General features: G+C 46.8%; 1 protein-coding gene across 1 annotated transcript in view; it reads left to right on the top strand.

Moving 5' to 3' along the window:
- Positions 1–13,655, top strand: part of sardh (sarcosine dehydrogenase) — a 170,475-nt gene that overhangs the window by 140,820 nt on the left and 16,000 nt on the right. Inside the window, exon 18 of the mRNA XM_072488950.1 lies at positions 6,469–6,637. Coding sequence (XP_072345051.1) covers positions 6,469–6,637 — 169 coding nt within the window. The remainder of the gene's footprint in view (positions 1–6,468; positions 6,638–13,655) is intronic.

The following is a 13,655-nucleotide window of genomic DNA, read 5'->3' on the forward strand; positions in this document are numbered from 1 at the left end:
CACAAAGCACTCTTCCTCTTCTAAATAATTTGAGTTTCACATCCATGCAGGACGACATTCCAAATTATACTCATTCCAAATTGCTTTTGTTACCACTGAGAAGGGAGGAGGGCGCAGACCGCCTCGAGTTCCGCTATTCCTCAGGTCACAATTTATGTCTGAATGAAATTTCCAGGGAGCTGTCTGGCCAAGTGTATCTCACAACAACCACGAAATATCAAGACTGAAGCAACCAATCATATTCAGTCAGAGCGTTCACTTCACTGACCATTCATGTACAGAGGGTCAGTACTGAGGGAGTGCTGCACTGTCAAACGGTCAGTACTGAGGGAGTGCCGCACTGTCAGAGGGTCAGTACTGAGGGAGTGCCGCACTGTCAGAGGGTCAGTACTGAGAGAGCACCGCACTGTCAGAGGGTCAGTACTGAGGGAGTGCTGCACTGTCAGAGGGTCAGTACTGAGGGAGTGCTGCACTGTCAGAGGGTCAGTACTGAGGGAGTGCAGCACTGTCAGAGGGTGAGCACTGAGGGAGTGCTGCACTGTCTGAGGGTCAGTACTGAGGGAGTGCCGCACTGTCAGAGGGTCAGTACTGAGGGAGCGCTGCACTGTCAGAGGGTTAGTACTGAGGGAGTGCCGCACTGTCAGAGGGTCAGTACTGAGGGAGTGCTGCACTGTCAGAGGGTCAGTACCGAGAGAGCACCGCACCGTCAGAGGGTCAGTACTGAGGGAGTTCCGCACTGTCAGAGGGTCAGTACTGAGGGAGTGCTACACTGTCAGAGGGTCAGTACTGAGGGAGTGCCGCACTGTCAGAGGATCAGTACTGAGGGAGTGCTGCACTGTCAGAGGGTCAGTACTGAGGGAGTGCTGCACTGTCAGACAGTCAGTACTGAGGGAGCGCTGCACTGTCAGACAGTCAGTACTGAGGGAGTGCTGCACTGTCAGAGGGTCAGTACTGAGGGAGTGCTGCACTGTCAGACAGTCAGTACTGAGGGAGCGCTGCACTGTCAGAGGGTTAGTACTGAGGGAGTGCTGCACTGTCAGAGGGTCAGTACTGAGGGAGTGCTGCACTGTCAGCGGGTCAGTACTGAGGGAGTGCCGCACTGTCAGAGGGTCAGTACTGAGGGAGCGCTGCACTGTCAGAGGGTCAGTACTGAGGGAGTGCCGCACTGTCAGAGGGTCAGTACTGAGGGAGTGCTGCACTGTCAGACAGTCAGTACTGAGGGAGCGCTGCACTGTCAGCGGGTCAGTACTGAGGGAGTGCCGCACTGTCAGAGGGTCAGTACTGAGGGAGTGCTGCACTGTCAGCGGGTCAGTACTGAGGGAGTGCCGCACTGTCAGAGGGTCAGTACTGAGGGAGTGCTGCACTGTCAGAGGGTCAGTACTGAGGGAGTGCCGCACTGTCAGAGGGTCAGTACTAAGAGAGTGCCGCACTGTCAGAGGGTCAGTACTGAGTGAGTGCTGCACTGTCAGAGGGTCAGTACTGAGGGAGTGCTGCACTGTCAGAGGGTCAGTACTGAGGGAGTGCCGCACTGTCAGAGGGTCAGTACTAAGGGAGTGCCGCACTGTCAGAGGGTCAGTACAGAGGGAGTGCCGCACTGTCAGAGGGTCAGTACCGAGAGAGCACCGCACTGTCAGAGGGTCAGTACTGAGGGAGTGCCGCACTGTCAGAGGGTCAGTGCTGAGGGAGTGCTGCACTGTCAGAGGGTCAGTACTGAGGGAGTGCCGCACTGTCAGAGGGTCAGTACTGAGGGAGTGCCGCACTGTCAGAGGGTCAGTACTGAGGGAGTGCCGCACTGTCAGAGGGTCAGTACTGAGGGAGTGCCGCACTGTCAGAGGGTCAGTGCTGAGGGAGTGCTGCACTGTCAGAGGGTCAGTACTGAGTGAGTGCCGCATTGTCAGAGGGTCAGTACTGAGGGAGTGCCGCACTGTCAGAGGGTCAGTACTGAGGGAGTGCTGCACTGTCAGAGGGTCAGTACTGAGGGAGTGCTGCACTGTCAGAGGGTCTGTACTGAGTGAGTGCCGCATTGTCAGAGGGTCAGTACTGAGGGAGTGCCGCACTGTCAGAGGGTCAGTACTGAGGGAGTGCTGCACTGTCAGAGGGTCAGTACTGAGGGAGTGCTGCACTGTCAGAGGGTCAGTACTGAGGGAGTGCCGCACTGTCAGAGGGTCAAAAGAACAAAGAACAAAGAACAAAGAAATGTACTGCACAGGAACAGGCCCTTCGGCCCTCCAAGCCCGTGCCGACCATGCTGCCCGACTAAACTACAATCTTCTACACTTCCTGGGTCCGTATCCTTCTATTCCCATCCTATTCATATATTTGTCAAGATGCCCCTTAAATGTCCCTGCTTCCACTACCTCCTCCGGTAGCGAGTTCCAGGCACCCACTACCCTCTGCGTAAAAAAACTTGCCTCGTACATCTACTCTAAACCTTGCCCCTCTCACCTTAAACCTATGCCCCCTAGTAATTGACCCCTCTACCCTGGGGAAAAGCCTCTGACTATCCACTCTGTCTATGTCCCTCATAATTTTGTATACCTCTATCAGGTCTCCCCTCAACCTCCTTCGTTCCAGTGAGAACAAACCGAGTTTATTCAATCGCTCCTCATAGCTAATGCCCTCCATACCAGGCAACATTCTGGTAAATCTCTTCTGCACCCTCTCTAAAGCCTCCACATCCTTCTGGTAGTGTGGCGACCAGAATTGAACACTATATTCCAAGTGTGGCCTAACTAAGGTTCTATACAGCTGCAACATGACTTGCCAATTCTTATACTCAATGCCCCGGCCAATGAAGGCAAGCATGCCATATGCCTTCTTGACTACCTTCTCCACCTGTGTTGCCCCTTTCAATGACCTGTGGACCTGTACTCCTAGATCTCTTTGACTTTCAATACTCTTGAGGGTTCTACCATTCACTGTATATTCCCTACCTGCATTAGACCTTCCAAAATGCATTACCTCACATTTGTCCGGATTAAACTCCATCTGCCATCTCTCCGCCCAAGTCTCCAGACAATCTAAATCCTGCTGTTTTCTCCGACAGTCCTCATCGCTATCCGCAATTCCACCAACCTTTGTGTCGTCTGCAAACTTACTAATCAGACCAGTTACATTTTCCTCCAAATCATTTATATATACTACAAAGAGCAAAGGTCCCAGCACTGATCCCTGTGGAACACCACTGGTCACAGCCCTCCAATTAGAAAAGCATCCCTCCATTGCTACTCTCTGCCTTCTATGGCCTAGCCAGTTCTGTATCCACCTTGCCAGCTCACCCCTGATCCCGTGTGACTTCACCTTTTGTACTAGTCTACCTTGAGGGACCTTGTCAAAGGCCTTACTGAAGTCCATATAGACAACATCTACTGCCCTACCTGCATCAATCATCTTAGTGACCTCCTCGAAAAACTCTATCAAGTTAGTGAGACACGACCTCCCCTTCACAAAACCGTGCTGCCTCTCACTAATACGTCCATTTACTTCCAAATGGGAGTAGATCCTGTCTCGAAGAATTCTCTCCAGTAATTTCCCTACCACTGAGGTAAGGCTCACCGGCCTGTAGTTCCCGGGATTATCCTTGCTACCCTTCTTAAACAGAGGAACAACATTGGCTATTCTCCAGTCCTCCGGGACATCCCCTGAAGACAGCGAGGATCCAAAGATTTCTGTCAAGGCCTCAGCAATTTCCTCTCCAGCCTCCTTCAGTATTCTGGGGTAGATCCCATCAGGCCCTGGGGACTTATCTACCTTAATATTTTTTAAGACACCCAACACCTCTTCTTTTTGGATCTCAATGTGACCCAGGCTATCTACACCCCCTTCTCCAGACTCAACATCGACCAATTCCTTCTCTTTGGTGAATACTGATGCAAAGTATTCATTTAGTACCTCGCCCATTTCCTCTGGCTCCACACATAGATTCCCTTGCCTATCCTTCAGTGGGCCAACCCTTTCCCTGGCTACCCTCTTGCTTTTTATGTACGTGTAAAAAGCCTTGGGATTTTCCTGAGGGAGTGCTGCACTGTCAGAGGTACTGTTCCATCAGGTGAAACTTGAAACCCTGGCTCTCTCTGCACTCTCGGGTTTATGTAAATGAACCTGTGACATTAATGTGCACAAAAACAGGGCTTTTCTTCCCAGTTTCTAGCCTCCGACACATCATCAAAACCAGAGAATCTGCTCAAAATCAAGTTGCTGTTTGCTGGGAGTTTGCTTCCCTTGAAATAATTGACACATTTCCTACTTTGCAAAAGTGACTACATTGCAGAGAAACGGCAATACTGTAAACGGTGAGAACGTCCTGAACTTGTGAAAGACGCGATGGGAATGGGAATGTTTATGTTCTTGTAGACACTTAGAACATAGAACATAACAGCGCAGTACAGGCCCTTCGGCCCTTGATGTTGCGCCGACCTGTGAAACCAATCTAAAGCCCATCTACACTATTCCCTTATTGTCCATATGTCTATCCAATGAACATTTAAATGCCCTTAGTGTTGGCGAGTCCTCTACTGTTGCAGGCAGGGCATTCCACGCCCTTACTACTCTCTGAGTAAAGAACCTACCTCTGACATCTGTCTAATATCTATCTCCCCTCAATTTAAAGCTGTGTCCCCACGTGCTAGACATCACCATCCGAGGAAAAAGGCTCTCACTGCCCATCCTATCCAATCCTCTGATCATCTTGTATGTCTCAATTAAGTCACCTCTTAACCTTCTTCTCTGTAACGAAAACAGCCTCAAGTCCCTCAGCCTTTCCTCATAAGATCTTCCCTCCATACCAGGCAACATTCTGGTAAATCTCCTCTGCACCCTTTCCAATGCTTCCACATCCTTCCTATAATGCGGCGACCAGAATTGCACGCAATACTCCAAATGCGGCCGCACCAGAGTTTTGTACAGCTGCAACATGACCTCATGGCTCCGAAACTCAATCCCTCTACCAATAAAAGCTAAGTACGAAGTCTTACAACACCAGGTTAAAGTCCAACAGGTTTGTTTCGATGTCACTAGCTTTCGGAGCGCTGCTCCTTCTTCAGGTGAATCTATAAAAGCTAACACACCGTACGCCTTCTTAACCCTCTCAACCTGAGTGGCAACTTTCAGGGATCTATGTACATGGACACCGAGATCTCTTTGCTCATCCACACTGCCAAAAATCTTACCATTAGCCCAGTACTCTGTCTTCCTTCCAAAATGAATCATCTCACCCGTTTCTGCATTAAACTCCATTTGCCACCTCTCAGCCCAGCGCTGCAGCTTATCTATGTCCCTCTTAATCTTGTAACATCCTTCCGCACTGTCCACAACTCCACCGACTTTAGTGTCATCTGCAAATTTACTCACCCATCCTTCTACGCCCTCCTCCAGGTCATTTATAAAAATGACAAACAGCAGTGGCCCCAAAACAGATCCTTGTGGTACACCACTAGTAACTGGACTCCAGTCTGAACACTTCCCATCAACCACCACCCTTTGTCTTCTTCCAGCTAGCCAATTTCTGATCCAAACTGCTAAATCTCCCTGAATCCCATGCTTCCGTATTTTCTGCAGCAGCTTACCGTGGGGAACCTTATCAAACGCTTTACTGAAATCCATATGCGCCACATCAACTGCTTTACCCTCATCCACCTGTTTGGTCACCTTCTCAAAGAACTCAATAAGGTTTGTGAGGCACGACCTACCCTTCACGAAACCGTGTTGACTATGTCTAATCAAATTACTCCTTTCCAGATGATTATACACCCTATCTCTTATAAACCTTTCCAAGATTTTGCCCACAACAGAAGTAAGGCTCACTGGTCTATAGTTACCGGGGTTGTCTCTACTCCCCTTCTTGAACAAGGGGACAACATTTGCTATCCTCCAGTCTTCTGGCACTATTCCTGTGCACAAAGATGACTTAAAGATCAAAGCCAAAGGCTCAGCAATCTCCTCCCTAGCTTCCCAGAGAATCCTAGGATAAATCCCATCTGGCCCAGGGGACTTATCTATTTTCACCCTATCCAGAATTGCTAACACCTCCTCCTTATGAACCTCAAGCCCTTCTAGTCTAGTAGCCTGAATCTCAGTATTCTCCTCGACAATGTTGTCTTTTTCCTGTGTGAATACTGACAAAAAATATTCATTTAGCACCTCTCCTATCTCCTCGGACTCCACGCACAACTTCCCACTACTGTCCTTGACTTGGTGAATTGTGCACTCAGAGAGCTAGTGCAGACATGATAGACCAAATGGCCTATTTCTGTGCTGTAAGAATTCTGTAATTCTGTTTGAATCTGTTCTATTTGAATTGACACAAAAATGTGCGTTGGCTGAGTGTTTGGGATTATCCAGCATCTACCCAGGCTTTGCCCATGTTCGATGTGGGTGTCTCTCGGTTATGGCTAATATTGGCAGGAGAGGTAATGTCAGCACTGTGAGTTACTGATGTCTCACCCGAGTTTGCTGTGGTTTGTATTACAGGTTACAGACACTGGCATGCTGACCTTCGCTCTGACGACACCCCACTTGAGGCTGGGCTCGCCTTCACGTGCAAACTGAAGTCCCAGATCCCGTTTCTTGGTCGCGAGGCTTTGGAGAAGCAGAAAGCAGACGGCCTGTTTAAACGGCTGCTGTGTTTCACCATTGATGAGTGAGTCTCTGAATTGTCTCTGCCCTGGGCTTGTGAACTCCACTGCTGATTTGTTTCAATATTACAACAACTTCCAAAGCAATCTGTTGATGTGAAGTCAGGTATTATTTTTAATTAATCTCCATTAAGCTTTTCAAAGGAGGTTCTAGCAGGACGATTAGAAAATCTCAAGCAATCAGGCAGGGTCAACGTGGTTGAATGAAAGGAAAATCGTGTTTGGATGATTTGGAAACAAACATCGAAAATAGGAGCAGGAGGAGGCCAATCGGCCCCTCGAGCCTGCTCCGCCATTCATTATGATCATGGCTGATCATCAAGTTCAATACCCTGATCCCACCTTCCCCCCCCCCCACCCCCATATCCATTGATCCCTTTAGCCACAAGAGCTATATCTAATTCCTTCTTGAAATCACAATGTTTTTGATTAATGAAACTTTTGAGCGGGAATCCCGCCGCGCCGGTTGGCGCCCCCCCCCCAGCGATTCTCCGGCCCGGATGGGCCGAAGTCCCGCTGCTGGAATGCCTGTCCCGCCGGCGTGGATTAAACCACCTCTCTTACCGGCGGGACAAGGCGGCGTGGGCGGGCTCCGGGATCCTGGGGGGGGCGCGGGGCGATCTGGCCCCGGGGGGTGCCCCCACGGTGGCTTGGCCCGCGATCGGGACCCACCGATCCGCGGGCGGGCCTGTTCCGTGGGGGCACTGTTTTCCTTCCGCCTTTGCCACGGTCTCCACCATGGCGGAGGCGGAAGAGACCCCCTCCACTGCGCATGCGCGAGGATGCAGTCAGCGGCCGCTAACGCTCCCGCGCATGTGCCGCCCGGCAATGTCATTTCCGCGCCAGCTGGCGGGGCACCAAAGGACTTTCCCGCCAGCTGGCGGGGCAGAAATCAGTCCGGCGCGGGCCTAGCCCCTCAAGGTGAGGGCTCGGCCCCTCAAGATGCGGAGAATTCTGCACCTTTGGGGCGGCGCGATGCCGGACTGATTTGCGCCGTTTTTGGCGCCGGTCGGCGGATATCGCGCTGAGTACGGAGAATTTTGCCCCAGATCTCAGGCTCAAACCTCAGACCTGTAATTTTTTGCTATTAACAGACTCCTTGCTGCATGATCAGATTGTATTCGGTATAAAAAATGAAAAGCTGCGTCAGAGGTTGCTCAGGCAATGAAAATTAACGCTAGTAGAAGCTATCGGTATGTGTTGTGCGAGTGAATTTGCTCAGAATTAGTAGTCCGAAATGTTGATTCGCGAAAGTGGCGCGAAAACGAACAACGTGGCTGAGGCCATTGAAGCTGTGGCGCACTCAAAAAAACAGCACGCTCCAGATGGTGGCTATTCTGCAAATCACGAAACCAGCGTCGTGACGTGCAATCGTTGTGGCCACACCCACCCAGTGAGAAAATACCCAGCCTTCGGGAAAGTGTGCGCGAAGTGAACGGGAATGATATTGCCGCAGTCTAAGAAAAGTTCATATAACAAAGAGAAAACTGTACCAAGTGTAAATGCAAATAACAATACAATGAAACTGATCAAACCTGATACTGTCCCAGACATGTGTGACCTGGAAGGCACATTCTTTGTAGGCATTGTAGAGAAGATATTACTTCAAAAGTTATTTCTTTTAAAAAAAAAAAATTTAGAGTACCCAATTCATTTTTTCCAATTAAGGGGCAATTTAGTGTGGCCAATCCACCTACCCTGCACATCTTTGGGTTGTGGGGGCGAGACCCACGCAATCACAGGGAGAATGTGCAAACTCCACAGAGACAGTGACCCAGGGCTGGCATCTAACCTGGGACCTCAGCACCGTGAGGCAGCAGTGCTAACCACTGCACCACCATGCTGCTCTATCAAAGGTTATTTCTACACAAGAAGTCTTAAAACCAATATCAACAGTCAATACAAAAGATGACTGGACAATTCCATTGAACATTACTGGAATGGATATTATATTCAAATTGGATACCGGTGCTCATGCAAATTTAATTAATAAATTAGACATAGCCAAATTAAGTCAACAGCCTCCAATACATGAGAATGACTGTCAATTGCGAGATTATAATGGCCATGTCATTAATATGTTGGGAACATGTTATCTCACAGTACTAAACAAATACACGGAGATCCCTTTAAAATGTGAAACACTGGGACCGAAGCGTTCATCACTACTAGGCATGCAGGTATGCGAGCTACTGCAGCTGGTGAAGAGAATTCACAGCACAGACAAAATCTCATCCATGCTCAGGATGAAAAAGATGTCATTATTGAAAAATTTCCAAACGTGTTTCAAGGAATGGGTACATTACCATTCAAGTACAAGATGCAGCTGAAGCATAATACCAGGCCAGTTATTCACCCACCCAGAAGGAATCCTGGGTCAGTTCAATGGTATGTGTCAAAAAAACGAATGGAGATCTCAGATTCTGTATTGATCCGAAAGACTTCAATCAGAATATTAAAAGAGAACATTATCCTATCCCAAAGCGTGAAGAAATCATTAGTGAAATGGCACATGCCAAGATTTTTTCCAAATTAGTTGCCTCTATAGGATTTTGCCAATTGAAACTGGACGAATCCAGTAGGAAGTTATGCATTCAATACTCCCTATGGTCGATATTGCTTCAACAGAATGCCTTTTGTCATAACATCAGCCTCAGAGATATTCCATCCTGCAATGGAGCAAATGACTGAAGGAATTGAAGGTGTACGAGTTTACTTTGACGATATAATTATATGGTCATCAACCCTTGAAGAACATAATGCAAGACTTCTGCAGGTACCACAGCGAGTAGACAAATTTGATTTGAAGCTCAACCGGACCAAATGCTAATTTGGGATATCCAAACTCACATTTCTGGGTGACCAGATATCCCCTCATGGTGTGCAACCTGGTGACGAGAAAGTTGCAGCAGTTAACAAGATGTCTTTGCCTAAGGACAAGGAAGCAGTTCTCAGACTGCTAGGTGTCGTAAATTGGGGCTGGTTTAGCACAGGGCTAAAAGCCAGCTTTGAAAGCAGACCAAGGCAGGCCAGCAGTATGGTTCAATTCCCGTACCAGCCTCCCCGAACAGGCGCCGGAATGTGGCACTAGGGGCTTTTCATAGTAACTTCATTTGAAGCCTACTTGTGCCAATAAGCGATTTTCATTTTTCATTTTCATTTCATTCATTTCAGTTCATTTTTCAACTTCCTTGGAAAGTTTATTCCAAACTTATCTTCCAGAACAACAGCTTTGAGACAGCTGATCAAGAAGAATGTTCTATTCTCATGGTCAGAAGAACATGGAAACGAGTGGTCTGATTTGAAAACAGCACTTACCACTGCACCAGTACTATCATTCTTCGACCCAATGAAGGAACCCAAGATATCTACTGATGCAAGTAAGGATGGCGTAGGAGCTGTGCTGCTCCAGAAAACTTCTGATGAGCAATGGCGACCCATAGCCTACGCATCAAGAGTGATGACTCCAATTGAACAGCACTACGTGCAGTTGGAAAGGAAATGTTTAGTCCTTCTAACAGATGGATCATTGTCCACCTGTACACATCATTAAAAATAATTTGAATGATATGTCACCAAGATTACAAAGAATCATAATGAAACTTTGACGTGATGATTTTGAGCTTGTATACACGCCCGGTAAGGATCTTGTGGTAGCAGGTGCATGGTCACGTGCTACTGGAGAAGATAATGGGATGACTGACATAGTTCAGGTAGTAGAAGCTCAAGCTCATTTCTTGGAAGAGAATTTACCTGTTTCAGATGAAAAGCTCAAATTGATCAAAGAAGAAACTAATAAAGATGACAGATTACAGTGTGTGATGTACATGAGAGATGGTTGGCCTAATGGAAATTGTTTTAGTTATAGGAACATTCGAGATGATCTCAGCGTAGTCAATGGATTCCTGCTTAGGCAAGATCGCACAGTGATTCCAACTACGCTAAGGCAGATGATCCTAAACAAGGCTCACTTAGGAATCGAAAAGTGGAAACAAAGAGCTCGACAGTCAGTCGGCCAGGCATCACTAACCTCATCTTAGAATGTGCCACATGTCAACGCGATCAATACTCAAAGAGAAGTTAATGATGCATAATCTTATAATGACTCCATGGTTCAAAGGTTGGCATTGATGTATTCTATTTTTATGGTAAAGGTTACTTATTAATCATCAATTACTATTCAAATTACCCAGAGGTGATAAGATTAACCAACTCTAATTCGCAAGCAGTAATTAAAGCCACCAAAGAAATGTTTGCTGAACATGGGATTCCGATCACAGTGATGACAGATAACGGTCCATGTATTGACAGCTGCGATTGGATGGAATGTTCACATCAATATGATTTCAAGCATACGTCTCGCCCATTACATCCGCAATCGAACGGAAAAGCGGAGAAAGGTGTTCACATTGTGCAGAAACAGAGCTACACCGCTAGCCACAGGTTTGGCACAAGCTCAGCTGCTGATGAATCGACAACTTTTACCACGTTTAGAACTAGCAGATTCTGATACTGACGATGTAAACAGGATGAAGCAGGACAAGCAAATGCAACAACAGTATTGTGACAGGACAGCTAAAGAACTCTCAAAGCTAAAATCAGGTGATCGCGCCAGAGTGCACATTCGCACAGGTGGATGGTCCTGTATGGCACGTGTGATTCGCCAGGCAGCTCCACACTCATGTCGGGATGAGAAATGAAGGTTCTATTCTCAAAAGAAACATGAGAACATTTCCGAAAGTGAAATAGCAGCCGTGATTGAATGGCGGAACAGACTCGATGGGCCGAGTGGCCTTATTCTGCTCCTATGTCCTATGGTCTTATGGTGAAGTCAACTCAGCCTATCTTTCCGAATATTCAGTTTAACACAGAATTACTCAAATGAACTGCTACAACTTCGATATCAGAAATCGAGATATAGTCACTACGGAAAAGTCAGAAAACATTAATGGTAAGCGACGCGGCAGGTTGTTACATGAAGATATGGGTTCAACGACAAGGAAAATTAGGAGAAAGGTTAAGAGGAAATATAACTTAGGAGAGGTTACTGATCGAGGTGTTAAGATTCAGAACAGAGGTAAAAAAGCCAACATAAGTGTACTTTACCTGAATGCTCGTAGTATTCGGAATAAGGTAAATGAGTTGATGGCGCAAATCACCGTGAATGACTATGATTTAGTGGCCATTACTGAAACATGGTTAAAGGATGGTCACAACTGGGAGTTAAATATCAGAGGGTATCAAACTTTTCGGAAGGACAGAGTGGATGGTAAGGGAGGTGGTGTAGCTCTGTTATTTAAGGATGACATCCGGGCAACAGTAAGGGATGACATCGGTGCTATGGAGGATAAGGTTGAATCCATTTGGGTGGAAATCAGGAATAGTAAGGCGAAAAAGTCACTGATAGGAGTAATCTATAGGCCACCAAATAGTAACATTATGGTGGGGCAGGCAATAAACAAAAGAAATAACAGATGCATGTAGAAATGGTATAGCAGTTATCATGGGGGATTTTAATCTACATGTTGATTGGTTCAACCAGGTCGGTCAAGGCAGCCTTGAGGAGGAGTTTATAGAATGTATCCGCGATAGTTTCCTCGAACAGTATGTAATGGAACCTACGAGGGAACAAGCGGTCCTAGATCTGGTCCTGTGTAATGAGACAGGATTGATTCAGGATCTCATAGTTCGGGATCCTCTCGGAAGGAGCGATCACAATATGGTGGAATTTAAAATACAGATGGAGGGTGAGAAGGTAAAATCAAGCACTAGTGTTTTGTGCTTAAACAAAGGAGATTACAATGGGATGAGAGAAGAACTAGCTAAGGTAGACTGGGAGCAAAGACTTTATAGTGAAATAGTTGAGGAACAGTGGAGAACCTTCCAAGTGATTTTTCTCAGTGCTCAGCAAAGGTTTATACCAACAAAAAGGAAGGACGGTAAAAAGAGGGAAAATCGACCGTGGATATCTAAGGAAATAAGGGAGAGTATCAAATTGAAGAAAAAAACATACAAAGTAGCAAAGATCAGTGGGAGACTAGAGGACTGGGAAATCTTTAGGGGGCAACAGAAAGCTACTAAAAAAGCTATAAAGAAGAGTAAGATAAATTATGAGAGTAAACTTGCTCAGAATATAAAAACAGATAGTAAAAGGTTCTACAAATACATAAAACAAAAAAGAGTGGCTAAGGTAAATATTGGTCCTTTAGAGGAGGAGAAGGGAGATTTAATAATGGGAGATGAGGAAATGGCTGAGGAACTGAACAGGTTTTTTGGGTCGGTCTTCACAGTGGAAGACACAAATAACATGCCAGTGACTGATGGAAATTAGGCTATGACAGGTGAGGACCTTGAGAGGATTGTTATCACCAAGGAGGTAGTGATGGGCAAGCTAATGGGGCTAAAGGTAGACATGTCTCCTGGACCTGATGGAATGCATCCAAGAGTGCTAAAAGAGATGGCGAGGGAGATTGCAAATGCACTAGTGATAATTTACCAAAATTCACTAGACTCTGGGGTGGTCCCGGCGGATTGGAAATTAGCAAACGTGACACCACTGTTTAAAAAAGGAGGTAGGCAGAAAGCGGGTAATTATAGGCCAGTGAGCTTAACTTTGGTAGTAGGGAAGATGCTGGAATCTATCATCAAGGAAGAAATAGCGAGGCATCTGGATGGAAATTGTCCCATTGGGCAGACGCAGCATGGGTTCATAAAGGGCAGGTCGTGCCTAACTAATTTAGTGGAATTTTTTGAGGATATTAACAGTGCGGTAGATAACGGGGAGCCAATGGATGTGGTATATCTGGATTTCCAGAAAGCCTTTGACAAGGTGCCACACAAAAGGTTGCTGCATAAGATAAAGATGCATGGCATTAAGGGGAAAGTAGTAGCATGGATAGAGGATTGGTTAATTAATAGAAAGCAAAGAGTGGGGATTAATGGGTGTTTCTCTGGTTGGCAATCAGTAGCTAGTGGTGTCCCTCAGGGATCAGTGTTGGGCCCACAACTGTTCACAATTTACAT

This window comes from Scyliorhinus torazame, chromosome 22, assembly GCF_047496885.1.
Source record: "Scyliorhinus torazame isolate Kashiwa2021f chromosome 22, sScyTor2.1, whole genome shotgun sequence".
Lineage (NCBI taxonomy): Eukaryota > Metazoa > Chordata > Chondrichthyes > Carcharhiniformes > Scyliorhinidae > Scyliorhinus > Scyliorhinus torazame.